The 20861-nt window shown below is 45.3% G+C and overlaps 1 protein-coding gene and 1 long non-coding RNA gene across 2 annotated transcripts; both read right to left on the reverse strand.

Annotated features, from left to right (window-relative positions):
• Window positions 1-15326: 15326 nt before the first annotated feature.
• LOC118564648 (histone acetyltransferase KAT6B-like) lies at window positions 15327-16664 on the reverse strand. The gene is made up of 5 exons (XM_036143536.1): window positions 16589-16664; window positions 16458-16501; window positions 16159-16255; window positions 16007-16062; window positions 15327-15927 (listed from the first exon to the last, which is right to left on the reverse strand). Exons 1-5 carry the CDS (start codon window positions 16662-16664, stop codon window positions 15418-15420), a joined length of 783 nt encoding a protein of 260 aa, XP_035999429.1. The 3' UTR covers window positions 15327-15417.
• Window positions 16665-17402: 738 nt separating this feature from the next.
• LOC118564479 lies at window positions 17403-17872 on the reverse strand. Its single transcript, XR_004931876.1, has 3 exons — window positions 17759-17872; window positions 17555-17683; window positions 17403-17430 (listed from the first exon to the last, which is right to left on the reverse strand). It is a non-coding gene; the product is annotated as an uncharacterized LOC118564479 (long non-coding RNA).
• Between the last annotated feature and the right edge of the window lie 2989 nt (window positions 17873-20861).

Genomic DNA, 20861 nt, shown 5'->3' on the forward strand with positions numbered 1-20861 from the left:
TTTTAAAATATTTTATTACTTTGCTTGGGCAAGTTTCTTTTAACTTTGTTTATATATTCGGTCTATTAATCGGATAAGCAGCTTTTAAGCTTCTTTATGAGAAGACTAAGGAGCCATCTAAACTCAAATATCCGATCTGGTTGGAAGCTTTTTGAAAATTTTAAGATTGCTCAGCCTCCCTGGGCCGGGTCACCGGGGCCCCATGCCGGAGCCAGGCCTGGAGGGGGGGCACGTTGGCGAGCGCTTGGTGGCCGGGCATTTACCCATGGAGCCTGGCCGGGCACAGCCTGAAGAGGAGACATGGTTCCCCCTTCCAATAGGCTCACTCCTGTAGGAGGAGCCAAAGGGGTCGGGTGCATTGTAAAATGGGTGGCAGTCGAGGGCAGGGACCTTGGCGTTCCGATCCTCGACTGCAGAAGCTGGCTCTTGGGACATGGAATGTCACCTCTTTGGTGGGAGGGGAGCCTGAGCCAGTGCGCAAGGTTGAGAGGTTCTGGCTAGAGATAGTCGGACTTACCTTGATGCATGGGTCTGGAACCAGTCTCCTTGAGAGGGTTTGGACATTATTACACTCTGGAGTTCCCCCTGGTGGGAGGCGCTGAGCTGAGTGGGCATAGTTGTTGCCCCTCATCTTGGTGCTTGTACATTGGGGTTTACCCCAGTGAATGAGAGGGTGCCGTCCCTCCGCATACATGTGGGGGTACTGGTTCTGACTGTCTGTGCTTCTGCACCAAACAGCAGTTCGGATTACCCACCCTTTTTGGAGTCCTTGGAGGGGGTACTGAAGAGTGCCCCTCCTGGGGAGTCCCTCGTTTTGCTGGGCGACTTCAACACTCACGTGGGCAATGACAGTGAGACCTGGAGGGGTGTGGTTGGGAGGAATGGCTCACCTGATCTGAACATGAGTGGTGCTCTGTTGTTGGACTTCTGTGCTCGTCATGAATTGTCCATAACGAACACCATGTTCAAGCATAAGGGTGTCCATATGTGTTCTTGGCACCAGGAAACCCTAGGCCGTAGTTCAATAACCGACTTTGTTGTTGTTTCATCTGACCTGTGGCCACATCTCTTAGACACTCGGGTGAAGAGAGGGGCGTAGCTCTCCACTGACCACTACCTGGTAGTGAGACGGAGCTTTAACTCCCATGTCCAGGAGAACTTTATAGCGGGGGTGGTGTGCTCCTCCATAATCCCACCAATACGTCTTCCATTGAGGAAGCAGAGCCTGGGGACTCTGGGTCGGGCTCTCGCATTTCTGGTGCTAAGGTCACCGAGGTGGTTAAAAATCTCATCGTGGCAAGGCCCCGGGGGTGGATGAGATTTGCCCTGAGTACCTTAAGGCTCTGGATGTTGTGGGGCTGTGTTGGTTAACGTGACTCTGCAACATTGCATGGAGATCGGAGGCAGTTCCCCTGGATTGGCAGACTGGGGTGGGGGTACCCCTATTTAAAAAGCTGGACGGGGGGGGGGGGGGGGGTTCCAACTAAAGAGGAATCATACTCTTAAGCCTCCCTGGTAAGGTCTATTCTGGGGTTCTGGAAAGGAGGGTCAGTCAGATAGTCGAATCTCGGATTCAGGAAGAGCAGTGTAGTTTTCGTCCTGGCCGTGGGACACTGGATCTGCTCTACACCCTCAGCAGGATCCTGGAGGGTGCATGGGAGTTAGCCCAACCAGTCTACATGTGCTTTGTGGATCTGGAGAAGGCATTCTACTCCAGAACTACAGGCCCATCTCAAACCTCCCCTTTATCAGTAAGATTATTGAAAAAGCTGTATTTCAACAATTAAACACCTTCTTAACAACGACCAGCCGCTTTGACGTTTTCCAGTCAGGCTTCCGTGCTCACCACAGTACAGAGACCGCCCTTATCAAGGTTTTTAATGACATCCATATAAATACAGACTGTGGAAGAACCACCGTGCTGGTACTATTGGACCTTAGTGCAGCATTTGATACTGTCGATCACTCCATTCTGTTAGAACGCCTGGAGAACTGGGTCGGCCTCTCTGGTACAGCTCTCCACTGGTTTAAATCCTACTTAAAGGACAGGGAATTTTTTGTATCAGTAGGTAACTTTACATCGAAGATTACAAAAATCCCATTTGGGGTTCCCCAAGGGTCCATCCTGGGTCCCCTCCTCTTCAATATCTACATGCTCCCTCTAGCCCAGATAATAAAAAATAACAACATCAGCTACCATAACTATGCAGACGACACACAGCTCTACATCACCATGTCACCAGGTGACTATAAACCAGTTCAAGCACTGCGTAAATGCCTAGAAGAAATCAATGCATGGATGTGTCAAAATTTTCTTCAGTTGAACAAAAACAAAACAGAAGTAATAATATTTGGACCAATAGAGGAAAGATCAAAAGTTAGCACACAGCTCCAGCTGCTTCAGCTAAAAACCACTGATCAGGCCCGAAATCTGAGAGTAGTGATGGACTCAGACCTGAACCTCCAAAAGCATCTAAAGACAATTACAAGGTCAGCTTTCTACCACCTGAAGAACATTTCTAGGATTAAAGGACTGATGTCTCAGCAGGATCTGGAAAAACTAATCCATGCGTTTATTTTTAGTAGAATTGATTACTGCAACGGTGTTTTCACAGGTCTGCCTAAAAAGTGGATCAGACAGCTGCAGCTGATCCAGAACGCTGCTGCCCGCGTCCTCACTAAGACTAAGAAAGTAGAGCACATAACCCCAGTTCTAAAGTCCTTACACTGGCTCCCTGTATCTCAGAGAATAGACTTTAAAATACTTCTGATAGTCTATAAATCCTTAAATGGCTTAGCACCTAAATACATCACAGACTTGTTATCAGTGTATCAACCCTCCAGACCACTCAGGTCTTCTGGCTCCAGCCTACTCTGCATACCTAGAACCAGAACTAAACAAGGAGAAGCAGCATTTAGTTCCTATGCTCCACTTATCTGGAACAAACTTCCAGAAAACTGTAAAAGTACGGAAAGCCTGAGTTCCTTTAAATCGAGATTAAAAACACATTTGTTTAGAATTGCCTTTGAATGTTCAAGTTAAAATGTTTTACTGTTTTCAAATGTTCTTTTTTGTTTCTACACTATCCCTGCTTGCTTTTATTCTGTTTTATTTTCCTATATTTTAATCATGTAAAGCACTTTGCATTGTCTCTGTACTGAATTGTGCTATATAAATAAATTTGCCTTGCCTTGCCTTGCCTTGACTGTGTCCCTCTGGGGGTCCTGTGGAGGGTACTCTGGGAGTATGGACTACCAAGCCCTCTAAGAAGGGCAGTTAGGTCTCTGTATGACCGGTGTCAGAGCCTGGTCCGCATTGCCGGCAGTAAGTCGGACTCGTTTCCAGTGAGAGTTGGACTCCGCCAAGGTTGCCCTTTGTCACCGATTCTGTTCATAACTTTTATGGACAGAATTTCTAGGGGCAGCCAACATGTAGAGGGGATCCATTTTGGTGGCCTTAGAGAAATTGCGTCTCTGCTATTTGTGGATGACGTGGTCGAATTGGCTTCATCAGGGCGTGATCTACAGCTCTCACTGGAGCTGTTCGCAGCCGAGTGAGGCGGCTGGGATGGGGATCAGTGCCTCCAAATCCGAGACCATGGTCTTGAGCCGGAAAAGGGTAGAGTGCCTTCTCCAGGTTGGGGAGGATATGCTGCCCCTAGTGGAGGAGTTTAAGTGGGGTGTCGTTCACGAATGAGGGAAAGATGGAGCGGGGTGATCGACAGGTGGATTGGTGCTGCGTCTGCTGTGAAGTGGGCACTGTGCCGGTCCATTGTGTTGGTGAGAGAGCTGAGCCAAAAGGCAAAGCTCTCGATTTACTGGTCTATCTACATTCCTAGCCTCATCTATGGACATGAGCTTTGGGTCATGACTGAAAGAACGACATCCCGGATACAAGCAGCCGAAATGTGTTTTCTCTGTAGTGTGCCTGGGCTCTCTCTTAGAGATAGGGTGAGGAGCTCAGTCATCTGGGGAGGACTCAGAATAGAGCCACTGCTCCTCCACGTTGATAGAAGCCAGTTGAGGTGGCTCGGGCATCTGGTTAGGATGCCTCCAGGACGCCTCCCATGTGAGGCGTTCAAGGCACGTCCCACGGGAAGGAGACCCAGGACACACTTGGGGGACTATGTTTCTCGGACAGCCTGGGAACGCCTTGGAATTCCCCTGGAGAAGCTGGCCCAAGTGGCTGGGGAAAGGGAAGTCTGGGCCTCCCCACTGAAGCTGCTACCCCCACGACCCGACCCGGGATAAGTGGCAGAGAATGAATGAATGGATGGATGAAACAGCTTTGGTGAATGTCACTAATGATATTCTCATGGCCTCAGATAATGGACTTGGGTCTTTACTTGTCCTGGTAGCTCTCAGGGCTGCATTCGATACAGTTGATCACAATATTTTCCTAGAAAGACCTGAACATACTGTAGGGATAAAATAAACTTCTTAAAAAATCACTTAACCTAGATGGCATTAAATTGGCCTGTGGTAATAAAGTAAAAGAACCTTGGTGTTATTGTTGACCAAAACATGTCATTTAAATCCCATATTAGTTTCCAGGGTTTCCTTTTTTTACCTCCGGAATATTGCCAAAATTAGAAATATTTTGCCCAGGAGAGATGCTGTAAAACTAGTCCATGCATTTGTTACTTCAAGGCTGGACTATTGTAAAATCTTTACTATCAGGAAGTCCACAAAATGCAGTTTAAAGTCTTCGGCTGATCAAAAATGCTGCAGCAAGAGTTCTGATGAAAATAGGGATCATATTTCTCCAATTTTAGCTTCCCTTCATTGGCTTCCTGTTAAATCAAGAATAGAATTTAAAATTATTTTTCTAACGTATAAAGCCCTTAATAATCAAGCTCCATCATATATCAGAGCTCTGATTACCCCGTATGTTCCTAACAGAGAGCTTCGCTCTCAGACTGCAGGTCTGCTGGTGGTTCCTAGAGTCTCTAAAAGTAGAATGGGAGGCAGATCCTTTAGCTATCAGGCTCCTCTCCTGTGGAATCAGCTCCCAGTTTTGGTCCGTGAGGCAGACAACGTGTCTACTTTTAATCTTAAAACTTTCCTTTTTTACAAAGCTTATAGTTAGAGTGGCTCATGTTACCCTAAGCTTCCTCTATAGTTTTGCTGCTGTAGGCTTAGGCTACTGGAGGACATCAGGGCCTATTTTTCTCACTCTACTGAGTTCTACTGTTCTCCAGTTTTGCATTTCTTGTCAGCATTTCAGCCTTTAACTTTTTGTTCTCTTTTTTTCTTCATAGTAGGTAGACATGGTCTGCCGTTCTGTTAGCTGTGACATCATTCAGGGAAGAAAGATCACCCGCTATTACCATCTAATGTAGAACAGATTACTGGAATCAATGTGTGCTTCTGTGCTTTTTTGTCTCTCTTGTTGTGTCTCTGCTCTGTCTTCTCTAACCCCGAGTCGGTCGAGGCAGATGGCCATTCATACTGAGCCTGGTTCTGCCAGAGGTTTTCCTTCCCGTTAATGGGGAGTTTTTCTTTCCGCTGTCGCTTCATGCTTGCTCAGTATGAGGGATTTCTGCAAAGCCATGGACAATGCAGACGACTCTCCCTGTGGCTCTAGCTTCCCCGGGAGTGAATGCTGCTTGTCGGGACTTTGATGCAATCAACTGGGTTCCCTTATATTGGAAATTTTTTGACCAATCTGTATAATCTGACTCAATCTGTGTAATATGATTGATTTGAGCAACGGTTTGTTGCTCCAGATTCTCTCGCTTTTATCTTTAATCTCTTTGCTGTAACATCTGTTTCTAACACATAAGCACTTTTAAAACATTTTCTGTTGCTGCACATCACGCTTGGGAACTCCTCGTGTTTCACGGTTTGCTCTCTTGGCGTGGTAGAAGGGCGCTAGCCTAGCTTTAGCTCCACAATGGCTTCCTCTCCTACTATTACTTCAGCTTCTCCATCTCTGACTAAGTCTCCCCTTATCTCCTGCTCTCTGTGTCAGATGTTTAGCTATTCCTCTGCCTCCTTTAGTGATAATGGTACTTGTAATAAATGTAGTGTTTTTGTAGCTTTGGAGGCGAGGGTGTCAGAATTAGAGTCCCGGCTCCGTGCTATGGAAAGACCAGCTGATAGCCGCCCCTCTGCTAGCGCGGAGCCACATAGACCTAGCGTTAGTTCACTTAGTGGTCCTCCAGAAGCACCCGAGCAGCCGGGTAAGCAGGCCGGCTGGGTGACAGTTCGTAGGAAGCATAGCTCTAGATTTCAGCCCCCAGTTCACCACCAACCCGTCTGCGTTTCTAACAAATTTTGCCCACTCAGCGACACACCCGCTGAGAAGCTGACCCTGATTATTGGGAGCTCAATAGTCAGAAACGTGGCACTAGAGACACCAGGGACCATAGTTAAATGCCTGCCAGGGGCCAGAACGGGCGACATAGAATCTTACCTAAAACTGCTGGCTAAGGATAAGCGTAAATACAGTAAGATTGTTATTCACGCTGGCGGTAATGACACCCGGTCACGCCGATCGGAGGTCACTAAAGTTGGTGTTGCTTCGGTGTGTGAGTTTGCTAAAGCAATGTCGGACTCCGTAATTTTCTCTGGTCCCCTGCCTGATTTGACCAGTGATGACATGTTTAGCCGCATGTCATCATTCAACCGCTGGTTGTCTAGGTGGTGTCCTGAAAACGACGTGGGCTACATTGATAACTGGAGAACTTTCTGGGGAAAACCTGGTCTGATCCGGAGAGACGGCATCCATCCTACTTTGGATGGTGCAGCTCTTCTTTCTAGAAATCTGGCCGGATTTATTAGTCCTCCTAAATGCTGACAACCCAGGGTCCAGACCAGGAAGCAGAGCCGTAGTTTAACACACCTCTCTGCAGCTTCTGTACTGTTACCCATCCATTATCCTATTGAGACGGTGTCTTTCCCACGGCCAAAACCTAACAGATCAAAAACTTATCTAAAAGGAACAAATCATAAAAACCTAATAAAAATCAATACGGTTCACCTTGAACCTAAAAATAAAACGATTAAATGTGGTCTATTAAATATAAGGTCTCTCCCACCAAAGACTTTGTTAGTTAACGAATTGATTTCTGATAAACAGATTGATTTGTTTTGTCTCACAGAAACCTGGTTACAAGAGGACTACGTTAGTATAAATGAGTCAACTCCCTCCAATTATTCAAATTTCCACATTCCCAGATCTGTGGGAAGAGGAGGAGGAGTGGCAACCATCTTTCAGTCTGATTTATTAATTAGTCCCAGGCCAATTAATAACTACAGTTCTTTTGAACATTTAACCCTCAGTTTCCCTCATCCAAACTGCAAAGCAATAAAACCTCTTCTGTTTGTTGTTTTGTATCGTCCACCAGGCCCTTACACTCAGTTTTTGGATGAGTTGTCAGATTTCTTATCTGATTTGGTGTTAAATACTGATAAGGTTATTATAGTGGGTGATTTTAACATCCATGTTGACACAGAATGTGATAACCTTAGTGTAGCCTTTAAAACTATCCTAGATTCAATTGGTTTTGCTCAAAATGTGCATAAACCGACGCACTCTTGGCTCCATACTTTAGACCTTGTGCTGACATATGGCATTGATTGTGAAGAATTAACAGTATTTCCTCACAACCCTGTCCTATCTGATCATTTTTTGATAACATTTGAGTTTAATCTAACTGAGTTCTCCACCCCCAAAAGAGGGTTCCATTATAGTACATCTTTATCGGATAATGTTGTATCAAAACTTAAAGAGTCTGTCCCCTTTTTAATATCCTCCGTATTGCAGAAATGCCCTGTAGATGGCAGCAATGTTGTTTCTTCCAATTCACAAATAGATGTCTTTGTAAACGGTATGACTTCGTCAGGGTTAGGGTTAGGGTTACGTTCTGCATTAGACAATGTAGCTCCCTTGAAAAAGAAGGTGATTATTCACAGGAAGCTGGCTCCCTGGTTTAATTCAGAGCTGCGTTCCTTGAAGCACAATGTTAGGAAATTGGAGAGAAAATGGCGCTCTACACACCAAGAGGAATCCTACCTAATCTGGAAGAACAGTCTATTGTTGTATAACAAGACCCTTCGCAAAGTAAGAGCAGCATATTTTTCATCATTAATTGAGGAGAATAAGAATAATCCTAGATTTCTCTTCAGTACAGTTGCCAAACTTACCCAGAGCCACAGCTCTGTTGATCCATCCATTCCCTTAGGGTTCCCCTTGTGCTTTTTTGTCTCTCTAGTTGTGTCTCTGCTCTGTCTTCCGTAACCCCAGTCGGTCGAGGCAGATGACCATTCATACTGAGCCCGGTTCTGCCGGAGGTTTTCCTTCCCGTTAATGGGGAGTTTTTCTTCCCACTGTCGCTTCATGCTTGCTCAGTATGAGGGATTGCAGCAAAGCCATGTACAATGCAGATGACTCTCCCGGTGGCTCTACGCTTCCCCAGGAGTGAATGCTGCTTGTCGGGACTTTGATGCAATCAACTGGTTTCCTTATATAAGACATTTTTGACCAATCTGTATAATCTGACCCAATCTGTATAATATGATTGAACTTGATTTTGTAAAGTGCCTTGAGATGACATGTTTCATGATTTGGCGCTATATAAATAAAATTGAATTGAATTGAATTGAATTGACTTTGTAAAGTGCCTTGAGATGACATGTTTCATGAATTGGCGCTATATAAATAAAATTGAATTGTTGTGATTTACAATGAGTCAAAAAAATAAAGACAGGGTATTAAAAAATATATATACAGCTTTGAGGCTTGATTGCAATTGATTTTTATATTTAGAATGTTATTTTTAAGAAAGACTTTTTTATTGTTGCAGACACAAACCAGAGACAAGCTCCTGGTCTACTGATGCACTGTTTAATATAATTTGATTAGGCTATGGTAATTGGTTTGAGTAGTGTGGAATCATTGCTCACTTTTTAAAGGTAAATGACGCTTATGCCTTTGAGGGGGGGATCAAATGAATGTCTTGACTTTTACTGACATTTATTTGAGTAGGTGTTTTGAATGGTAATTATGACAAGAAATCCAATAGGCACAGATATCATGCAAGGTGGGATTTCGAAAATTCTGCCTCCTCAGTTTATGTCAATAGGTGTATTAAGGAAAGCTCATAGGATAATAAGTCTACAGTAAAAATGGGGGAGAGAGACATATCTTGCATGTCCTTGGGCATAAAGCTGCGGCTAGATTCAGTATACAGATGACCAGACCAAAAAAACTGTCCTTTCTCATAAGGGGTTTTGCCATCACACACTGTTTGATATTTTCAGTCGTTGTATTCAAATACAGCTCAAACTGTACAACAAAACCGCAGCCAAACGTAGACAGTAGAAGAAGAAAAAGAAAAAGTGTTAATGCTCACTGTTAAATCTGAGGCTCACAAGAATTAAACTCACTGCCTTGGTAATTCTATGAGTTGCTCCTCCGGAGCTTGACTCCATGTCACATGTACTGCCACCATGCTTCCATGCTTCTCTCTCCACTCCTATGTTTTCATCTGAGAAGAAGAATTCTCTTGTTTGCACATGAGCAGTTGCGGGAAATCGGCTAGTAGACGCTTGTAGTCCTGCTTCAACATCAGTATGCGCTAACGATCACCTCATGAGAGCCGAATGAATTTCAGAAAAGTTTGATTTTCATCTGACTGTACGATTCCTGATCGGAAGATCGTTGTGAGAGGCTAATCGCCCCTCGTCACCCCCTGCATACTACACAACACAAGATGCATGATGAAGCTGAAACTCAAAACACAAAGAATTCACGCACTACTGAAGAATCGGCCCTAAAAGGGCCATTAACTGGTGAAAATTAAAGCAATTTACATCATGAATAAATAAAATTACAAAAATCTACACGTCCTTTTTGGGCTGTTCCACTTCAAACTTGGGTCCTCCTCCAGAGGGTTCTCCAAAAGCTGTTCCTAGAACTTATTTGGCAGTGGCAGTGCCTTTTTAAAAAATCTTATTATGGAAATTAAATGTAAAAAAACTGCAACTATAAACAATGATAAACAATCAAAAACAAAATCATCCTATTTGCATTAAGAAAATAATCAACTTCAGTCAAAAACAATATGCTCCTGTCCCTCGAGGTTCTTTTCAATTCAATTTTATTTATATAGCGCCAAATCATGAAACATGTCATCTCAAGCCACTTTACAAAGTCAAATTCAATCATATTATACAGATTGGGTCAGATTATACAGATTGGTCAAAAAATGTCCTATATAAGGGAACCCAGTTGATTGCATCAAAGTCCCGACAAGCAGCATTCACTCCTGGGGAAGCGTAGAGCCACAGGGAGAGTCGTCTGCATTGTACATGGCTTTGCTGCAATCCCTCATACTGAGCAAGCATGAAGTGACAGTGGGAAGAAAAACTCCCCATTAACGGGAAGGAAAACCTCCGGCAGAACCGGGCTCAGTATGAACGGTCATCTGCCTCGACCGACTGGGGATTAGAGAAGACAGAGCAGAGACACAACAAGAGACAAAAAAGCACAGAAGCACTTTTACATCCTGTTGGAAGAATAAAAAGAAAAGACATTAACACAATAGTTCAGTTCCTGAAATTCTTGCTAATCGCTCTGTGATCCAAAGTAGTACTTACAGCTCTCTCTCTCACACTGTGTAGTTGTCATCTTACTATCAGATCTCTACTAAATCGAGTCAAAGGGATAGCTCCCCTTTGGTTATATCGAAAACTAATACTTTTTTCATGGGCTTAACCTTTTTTCCAGTGTGGGGCTGGAGAATGACGTGCGATGGCCTGCGCATTACCTTTAACTCTCTAGTCTAATCTGCCCTTGTCGACAGATGGGGTGGGGAGAGTTATCGTGAAAGTTCTCAATAACCTAACCTAGCCAGTGCCCCGGACTAGCCAGCCCCTTGAAAATCCAGTGGGTGATGCCCATAAGGTTCTTTTATTATGCATTTCACTCTCCCTACCTTCGCCCTCCGGTTTTACCGTGAGGGAGTGGAGGGGGACAGAGTTGTCAGCCTGGACAGGTGGGGGACAAGGCGGCCTGGACAAGGCGGTTCTCCCTAGACCAGGGGTGGCAAACATACGGCCATACGCTGGCTAAATGCATTATCATTATTCAACAAAAAACTTTTTTTTTTCCAGTGTCCTGTCTGGCAATATGGCAATAAGAATTGTTGCCTTAATGCCAAAAAGAGCTCATCAGATATTACTTTCACAAGTGGAGCAGTGCGGCTTTTGCCATAGTGCTCCGCTTGATTTATGCATGGGAATAGTTTTATAATGATTCATGCAGGGATGTTCTCAAATGATATGGACACTACAATGGGAAAGTAGGAGAGTAAAGGAAGAACAACAAAAAAAATAAAAGGTGAAAGAAAGAGGAGATAAAAGGAAGAGAATGATTGTAGCGGCTAAAATCCTCTATGTAAGGCTACTGGTTGTTGTTTCTGAAAGGCGTTGGTTTTACGTGCGCTCGATTAAGTTTCGTAATCCGATCTTCAGTTTGACTTATGATAAAGTCATTTATTGTTAGCACAATGTCCATATTCTCAATATTTCCATTTAGATCCACAAACATTTCCCTTCAAACTGTTGCCTCTTCCCATTAACATCACCTGAACACAATCATGGTTGACCTTAAATAACCCCATCCCCTATCAGACACTCAGAACTCAAAATGAAATACGCCCCCTGGTGGTGATAAACACAGGAAAGGAAAAATGGCTCCTACAATGATAATACAATTATAAAAAAGCATGTACTTCATTTAATTGAAAATCTGCAGTTCCTATATTGTCCACAAGCTGTATTTTAATCAGCAGATGGTAGCACTGAGCTTCAGATGTGGAAAATTTATTTTAAATAATTTCTTAGTTTTTATCTGTTTGATGCATTTTGTCATGCAGGACATTTTTTTTAAGTTCCAAAAAATGTGAATAAATGTTTTTCAACATTGTACAATCACTGATCAGTTCTTATGCATAATGCACAAGTAAATGTTTAACTGAGTAAAAGTATTGTTGAAATTGCACATACTTTTCTTAAAAATGCTCAGGTTATTCATAATATATTGTGTAAAAGTGAAATTCATCTAATATAAAAATCAACAACAAGTCCACTTTCAATAGTTCTATTTAATCTTGCAATGGGTTTTCTCGTGTGGCCCTCTTGAGATCAGATTAAGCTGTATGCGGCCCCTAAACCAAAATGAGTTTGACACCCCTGCCCTAGACTCAACCCAACTTCATCTTTGACTCTATCTCTCCACCCTAACCTTAATTTCCTCTTTGGGGTAGCTCAAGATTTATTTTGGTATATGGATTAGGTATTATTAAAGTAAACCTCTGGAATCAGTCATGAGACCAGCCTGTGTGGTTGAGCCCTTGGTGTGTATGGTTTATATATTTGGGACCCTCCTTTTTTAGGTTATAATTTTGGTTTCTTTGTGTTCTGTAGTCACAATGGCAGATGCGAGGGTCCACACGGATTTCCAGCGTCTAGTTCGTGCCTTTTCGCGCTTTATAAAGGTGCATCACCATATGAAGTACCTAAACTCCCGGCCTGCTAACCCGGTGCCTTATGGCCTAGCCAAACTCCAGTATGGCTTGGTTGAAGGAGTTTTACCAGCATGGCCCTCCATGTCCACTGACCTGCTAAAAAAATATACAGCAGTCAATTGGACCTATTCTACCATGCAGAATCTGGAGGAGCACTAAATGGAGCTCATCAAAGAAACAAGTTCTGTAATTGTTTCCTTGCCTAAGGAAAACTAGGATAGGACACTTACGGTGGCGATAAAATGGGTTTCAAGAGATATTCTAGACTGTATCTTCTGACTGTAAAATATGCCTTTAAAAAACCTGATGACCTCAGGAAGGAAGGGGGCATGGAGATCCCCCGGGGGGAGGAGATGGGGCCATTGCCTCCCCCTCCCAAGATCAAGTTGGATGAACCCAATCAGGAATTAGGGGCAGACAGCCTTGTCCAAGGCCCGGGTCAGAGGAACGCAGTATCAATGGAACAGGTGGGGACTCCCTCTGGGGCTTTAGCAAAGGCCGTGAGGGATGCACATTCCGACGTTCCTTCTTTGCCAGCTAAAAGAGCTAGATTAATGGGAGACAAGGAAGGGGTATCCTGGACTGACGGAGTGCCCAGAACAACACCTTTAGGGATATCTGATGAAGGGTCACGGGCAGACACTGGATGGGACACTTCAGACAGTGATCTGTGGCAGGTGCCTAGTGGGGCTGATCAACACCCAGCCCCCTTACCCCAGCGGGTTCCACGGCAGGGTAGGACACAGCCCCCACCTAGGGACACTGGGAATGATATCTGGGCCCTATCTAATGACCCTACCATAAGGAGGGAGGTGGGATCCTTTATGCGCCATCAGCATAATGGGGGAAAGTACAAGAACTGGATCTTGCGGGCTGACAGGCCAATCCTTATTCTGGGGGATTCCAACCTTTCTCATCTACCCCAGAGAAAGGATTCCAGTGTTCAGGTTGACAGCTTCCTGGGGGCAACACTGGCGCATGCGCACTATTTACTAAAAAACACAGCAACTTCTAGCCTGGTGCGATCAGTTATCCTGTTATTTGGCATTAACAGAAATTGTAAAATCCAGTCCCTTTTGAGGCAGGATGTCACGAGCCTCAAGGGAACTGCTGAGGCTACGTTTCCAGAGGCTGAGGTGTTTATTGCCTGTGTTAATTTCTCTGAGGATGTCACACCCCAAGAGAAATCCACCATCAGGACCCTCAATTTTCTGATTAAGGATGTTGGACTGTATATTCCGTGGCTGCAACAATCCCAGTTCCAAACGCTACAGGGTACCGTTCTTTGGACCCCAGTGACTGGCCAGGCTATGTGGGAACATTGGAAAACTTTTTTAGGTTCCAAGAACCATCTCTCATTGGGGATGGGGAATTAGGAGAGGATGTGAACCTTTCCCAGTTTCTTTAAGTCCATCTCAGTTAACACTTCTTATAAAGGGCCTTCCATTTTTGTTGACGTTTCAGAATATCATCGTCGTTTGAGGCTGAGAGCATTTTTTGGAGCAGCACCGGTTGCACCAGCACACCCCTTTCTATCACAATCATCTTAGGAACCTCCTGCCATTAAAATACCACAGGAACTACACCTCATGTTTAAACAGGATATCCAATCCATCAGGGGTCTACCCTTTACCCCCCTAGGGCCAAAACCAAAATTTTCAGAGCGGGCGGGCATAACGCGACCCTCCATTCCGTACAGCCCGGTACGGCCCCAATGGCTAGGTATGTGCAGCGGCGGGCGGATGATCGTCGTGGGAGGGCCGGCCGGGTGCGGCACGGAGCCCCGCCCGCCCCACCACCGCGTGCGGCGGCCCCCCAAAGAAAGCCCTTCTCCGCTCGCAGTGCGGGCTCCATCCACAGTGTGGCGCCCGGGGGTAGGGTCACGAACCGTACGGCCTGTATGCCTCGCGGCCCGTACGCCGGCAGGGGAGGGCCATACAGCCCGCGGCGGGCGGGAGGGGAAAAACGGGAAAAGTTCACGCATTGGCCGAGCCTGCGCGTCCGTCGAAGTGCCGCGTGTTTGGGAGGGGCCAGGCGGCCGAAACGTGGACCGGCCGTACAGGGCCCATACGTTTCATTGCCTCCGGTGTCCGGCATTTGTCTATACTTTATATGTACGTCAGCTACCGCGATATGTACATTTTTCACCTAAAAAAAATGCCACTTATTATAATATAATGTTAAAATGATTATTAAAACCGTTTGCAAATATAGCTTCCAGACTCCTAATGTGAAATTTAAAAAAAACTTTCAATCTCCCACCTCCAGGCTGGGGGGTCTCAGTCAGAGAGTTTTGATATAGGTACGGCATGGCGCGAGATTTACACCTTCTCCCCCGGAACCGCAACACTTTCCTGGGCACGGGCCCCTCTCTCGGGGCGAACCCATTCCAGAGAGAATAACTGCCATGTGCTTGTAATATGTTTGGTCTGATCAAGATCAGTCTAAGCATTAAGTGCTGTTGTGTGGATGATCAGAAACCAGGCTCCATAAGGCCAGAACCAGACAGAGAGACAGAGGCGACTGGCTTGGATTGATGAAAAACAGGATTTATTAAGCAAACACAGGGCCAGGCAAATTACTTATTTTAAATTAAAAAGTTTTAAATCAATTATTGAAAGTGTACAATGTGAACTTTGATGGGTCACATTATCCAGAAGTATTACAACATTTTCCATACTCTTGCAACTCTTTAAAAGCTTAAAAAACACTTTTTAAAGTGCCTTGAGATGACAGGTTTTATGAATTGAACTATATAAATATAATTTAAACACTTCAAAAACAGGCAAATATTAAAAACACCAACACATGCAACCATGAAAAAAAAACACCAAAACACCAAAACATGCAACTTTTAAAATACAAAATGTCTAAAAAGTTTTTAATTCTTGGCCATTTTCTCCAGAACACGCCTTACTTTGGCACTTGCCCGGCGTTGGCGCTGGAGCCGGAGATTATAAGTCTTGAACGGGCTAATTCTTACAGAGCAGGGCTTAATTATTGCTTTGCTGGGTGACCTCATCTGTAGTGCGTGTGCCCCTTCCTCTGCTGCCTCCTTCTCTTCTTCCTCCTCCTTCTCCTCCTCATCCTCCTCATTCTCTACTTCTTCTTCTTCCTCCTCCTCCTCTTCTGAGGTGGACCATTCCCCCTTGGCTTTCGTACTCTTGGGTGCTGGACCTGCCTTTTTTGCTCTTCTTTTGTGGGCAGCTGAGGAGGAGGATGGCTTCTCTCTGGAGGGCACTTTGGAGAGTGCATCAGTAATTAGAGTTCTTCTTCTGACGGCCTCCTGCAGGCTGGGGTTCAGGACATAAAACCTGTCAGCAGTCTTAGTGTCATGACACATAAAAGTGCTGACTTTGTTCCTCTCCTCGGGCGTCAGGGCAGACTTGGCCTAAAGAGGGAGGAAAAAAGCATTAGATTCACTCACAATCCGATAAAAGCAGGCAACATGCAGAGAAAGCCATACTCACACTGTCGGCTAGGGCACTGCGGATCAAGATGCAATGATGGCGCTCCCCAGCCCCATCTGCTTCCATGCAAAATTAAGGTAGCGCACAATATTTCTGAATGGCAGCTTCCCATGGTGATATAGGCAGATACTTGTTGTTTATGGACAGCCTGCTCTTTATGTCCCTCAGCCTCTTCACCCAGCTGACTCCCCTCTGCGTGAGTGCAAGGGTAGCCTCTCCAAATTGCACCGAGGTCTTGTGCTCAGCCACCTGCATACCGAGAGAGGTCAGAGTTAAGGCATTAGTGTCACGCGGCTGTGGCGTGAGCCCACTGTCTCCGCGGGCTCACCCTAATGAGAACACCCTCCGATGTCCTCCCTCCAGGGCTCCTGCGTCCACCTCTGTGTCCAACATGTTGATGAACACACCTGGCCTGTGTCCACTGACACATGCCCAGTATGCGGTCAGGTACCCGTATAGCGTAGGAGCTATTCTTTGGCTCCTTCTCCAGCTTCTCTGAAAGATGGAAGAGGAGGGTGAGTGACAGACAAGTGAGGAGGCAAACAGTGTGGCCACCCATCAGGGTGGACCGAGGAGACTCACCCAATGACTCTTCAATGAATCCAGGTGCCAGGTGGATGCAGCGTAGGATTGAGTCCCGCTGTGGCACTTGATTCATTTTGGCCTCTTCCACTCTATTTTTGTGAAGAAAATGGCCCTTTTCAGGTCCCCTCCTTGCCTTTCCAAAAGATCAAGGATTTGAGAAATTTGTTTTGTTGGTGAGCCTTCAGCTGTCGGGGCGTTTTCCTTTTCAGGTAACTTATGAATTGGTGGAGCTGGTAAATGTAGAACCGCTGAGTGGTTACCTCTTTCCCTCCACTTTTGCTCAGCTCCACTAACCATCTAAAAAGGAAAGGGGAACGCCGTCACGTGTGACGAGAGCAAAGAACTATTAAACGAGCAACCGAGCTCACCTGTTGATGCGGCCAATGTGGAACATAAATTTCCAGTTTGAAATTAGCTTGTGCCCATCCGCCATGTAACGCAAGAAGCTCTTCAGCCTGCTGATTCTGCTCACCACCCCTCCCTCATTTTTACTGCTGCCATACTTGCTGGTGTGGTAGCTATGGTAACGTTCTACGTGGCCCCTCAAAGGAGAATCACGGTCATAAGTGTGAAACATGCCAACTCCACGTGGGGAAGATGGGGATGATATTTACCCATGGAGCGGGGCAGCACCAGCCGGTGCATCAGGTTTCCCTTCCCTCTTCCGGTGCTCCATGTGCAACAAGCACTGGAGGTCATAGGGAGCTTCCGAGTTGTTGAGCTGCGCCTACGAATGCGAGGATGATCGCTCATTTTAGGCTTCAAAAGAATCTCCTCCTCCATCATCTTCTTCTCCTCCTCGTCCTGTGCACAGAGGAGGCGGGAGATATGTGTGGGCTCTCCAGAGCCAGAGGAAAGACAACAGGAGGACAAACAATGAGAAGGGGAAGAAGAAAGAACAATGTGTCAACATGTGCTGTCAGTGCAGACTGTAACGAGTAAGGCTCTCTGCTGTAAACTCACAACATTGGAGGACTCTGCAGGTGATGGAGGACTGGATGGAGGGCGGTCTGCAGAGAGCTCCAGAAGGTCTGACGTTGACTGCTGGGCATCACCCCCCTGTTCTTTGCTGGTCCCAGCAGATGTCCTGCACTTCACGTGTCACACAGAATTTCAGCCTGTTACACAGTGCTAAAGAACAAAAAGAAAGCTGTGCTTTTAACTTACGGGATGGAGCACGGATTTGCTGACCACCGCTGGGCCTTTTTTCAAGCCAGCAGCAATCCGTTTAGCTGTGCTCAGAGCCTGGTTGAGCTCCTGGACCCTGCCACAAAGCTCCATATTTTCCCTCCTCAGGTGCACCACCTCCTCTGTACCTGAGAGTAACACAGATGAAAGCAAAGGGGGTAGGAAATAAAAACAAAAATCAGGAAGATAAATAAAAACAACTGATAAAACTAAATTATTAGATAAATAAATACTGCGACAGACTGGCAACCTGTCCAGGGTGTACCCCACCTCTGGCCCATTAAAATGCTGGATACAGGCACCAGCACCCCTCGCGATCCCATAAGAGAGAAGCAAGTAAGAAAATGGATGCATAGATGAAAAAGAACATAAATAGGAGATGCACAATACCTGCCCAAGGCATGCCGACATTGCTCAAGATCCATTTCGTCTTCTGCTGGCTCCTCTACCTAAGGCTCATTCATGGCCGGTTGGGGAGGGTCTTCCAAATCTAAGGTGAAAACCATCGGTGTGCTGGGGTTGGAGGCAAGCAGCTTTGCCAGTTGGTTGAGAGCCAGTAGGAGTCTGGCATGTTCTGCCATTTTGCTCCTATTTTCTTTGCTTAGTTCACTATGGTAGCCAACCAGGAGACGGTAGAGGTGTTTCCCGGGCAGATAATTACATCCGGGAACCGGACATGGACACTCCCTAATGGACATTTTTTTGGAACCCAGTCTTGCAAGAATATTTTTCTCTGTTAAGTTGAATACATTGTGAGTCACTCTCAGGTGCTTTCCAAGCTGAATGAAAGAAATCTTGCAAAGCGGGCACACGCTGTTGGTTTTACCAGACATTTTCTGTAAAAAGGCACAAACACTAGACAATGGATCTCTGTACCACAGGCCAGGCTGGTCTTCCTCAAAATAAATAAAACAAACAACAAATTTAACTAATTCAGACTGCAGATAGGGCCGAAGCAAAATCTGCTTGTTTAAAAACAGACGGAGCATCCCGAACGATTGAAAACAGCTGATACAAATCCACAACTCCAAAATCAAACATTTCAGAAAAGGATTAAAGCTAGTGATGTTACGTGATGTGCCGAGGCTTCGAAGCGTGTGTCGAATAATGGAGGGGCGTTTGCGTAAAGCGCGTATCGAGGCTTGCTTCATTTAGGGGAGGAGCCGAAAACGATGACGTCCGAAGCCTCGCTGCGTGGCTGTACCACGTGACTGCTTCGGGAAGTGGCTCAGAGTTGGCCAGATGACCGGTTCATTCAGAACCAGGCATGGCTGCACTCTGGATCATAAAACAGTTCTGCTAACCAGATGCAGTTTAAAATGCCACTTGGTCTGTTTATAAGTTTGTTTTTTATTAATTCTGCATTTTTTAACTACATGCACCGTATTTCTGTGCGTCAGTGCTTGCTCCCCCCCCCCCCCCCTTCCTCAGAGCAGGTGCTTTTATCACCGTTCACCATTCAAAACGTAAATCACTACGTTTATGTCCTCACATCGGTAGCAACGTGTGCCAGTTAAAGTCAATAGGAGAGTTAGTAGCTGTGTTTCATGCTGTTTTGTTTTTAACAACATAGATTCAGTAGTGCTTCGGTGGGCTGCTGCCTCGCGCTTTAATTCAGGTGCGCACTTTTAAGGGTCATTTTAAAGAACTTGTAACATCAGGGGCTTCATCTCAGACCTGTCAGTACCCCTGTTCCCTTTATAGGAGCCCTTTACAGTATTTAGTTATGCATTTTACCCCAGCGCACCAACGGGGGTAAAATCCGCCCACCGCACCGCCGCGAGCAATAGAAATTTGTCTAGTCAGCACGGCGACTGACTGAGAAACCTGTCGCTGTGAAAGGTGATGAGAATGTTATAAACTGTAACAGTCTAGAAGTGCATTGAGCTGAAAGGAGGGAGACATCAGCAGCTGGATCGTGCATAAAGACGCAGCGTGAACCTCTGTGTGCTTCAGTGTTGCTGCTGAGGGGTGTGTGGTGGATGATCCTCCCACCACCACATCGTGTTAGTATTCTTTCTTTCTTTATATTATATTACAGTTTGAGTTATTTCATTTAGACAGGTATTTTCTAATGGGTGCACACTTGGTTAATGACTGTCTGAATGGTTTTATTAGGAGGTTTGAGCAGCGAAGCGCTGCGAAGGCCTATGTTTCTGTTTTTTTCTTATTGAACCCGAGCAGCGAAGCGCTGCGAAGGCCTATTGTATCTGTGTTGTTTCTTATTATTATTATTATTATTATTATTTTTTATTCTGCCCCCCCTAAAATAGGGGCCTTTTTGGGGGCTTTATCATACTCAAACTCACCAAACTTTGCAGATGCATGGTGACTGTTTAAAAAATTTTGTTATTTTAAGGTCGTCACAAAAATCTAAAGAAAAATGGCCTCAACGGCGCCACCTAGCAATTTTCAAAGGACCCTTTGCTATTCACTTACTTTCGTTACTTCTCGTAGAGACATGAGATTTGGTACAGTGGTAGAGCTCACAAAGACGCTCAGAATTTACAATTAATGTCATAGTGCAAAATATCACAGGAAGTCGGCCATTTTAGATTGAATGTCTGATTTTGACCCGATTTTTGACGTTTACAGCATTGGTATTTGATCGAACTCCTCCTAGGGATTTTGAGCGAGCGGCTTGAAACTCGGTCAGTCTGATCATAAGGCATGGCCAATTAAAAGTTATCAAAACGGTGAGTTTTTTGAGCATGCTGAAGGGGCGTTGGCTGGGGTCAAAGTTCACCTACTCGCCATGAAACACAAAACTGTTATATTTTCATACACAAAAACTCACAGAGGCACCAAACTTTCGTGATTGATCATCATCGGGTCTTCTACAATATCCAATGGTCAAATAATGACATTGCTTAGGCCACGCCCCCTGACAACAGGAAGTGTCATGTTTTGTTGTAAGCGGTCGGTCGCTATGTTACCCCTCTGAGCTAATCAACATGAAACTGTGTCAAGAGACAGAAGACATATTGGTGTGTTGTGATTTCCAGCCCCAAGTGGATTCCGTGGAGCAGGGCGGCGTGGTGGCGTGGGGAAGTCACATCAAACCATATATTTAATAATCTTT

Source organism: Fundulus heteroclitus, chromosome 11 (assembly GCF_011125445.2).
Source record: "Fundulus heteroclitus isolate FHET01 chromosome 11, MU-UCD_Fhet_4.1, whole genome shotgun sequence".
Taxonomy (NCBI): Eukaryota; Metazoa; Chordata; class Actinopteri; order Cyprinodontiformes; family Fundulidae; genus Fundulus; species Fundulus heteroclitus.

Bases quoted from the DNA above. Each gene is read 5' to 3' on its own strand.
- LOC118564648 (XM_036143536.1), bottom strand. From the start codon at position 16,664: ATGAATCAAGTGCCACAGCGGGACTCAATCCTACGCTGCATCCACCTG. The intron at 16,502-16,588 runs GTGAGTCTCCTC...TCCATCTTTCAG, and splicing joins ATTCATTGAAGAGTCATTGG to AGAAGCTGGAGAAGGAGCCA. The intron at 16,256-16,457 runs GTACCTGACCGC...CTCGGTATGCAG, and splicing joins ATAGCTCCTACGCTATACGG to GTGGCTGAGCACAAGACCTC.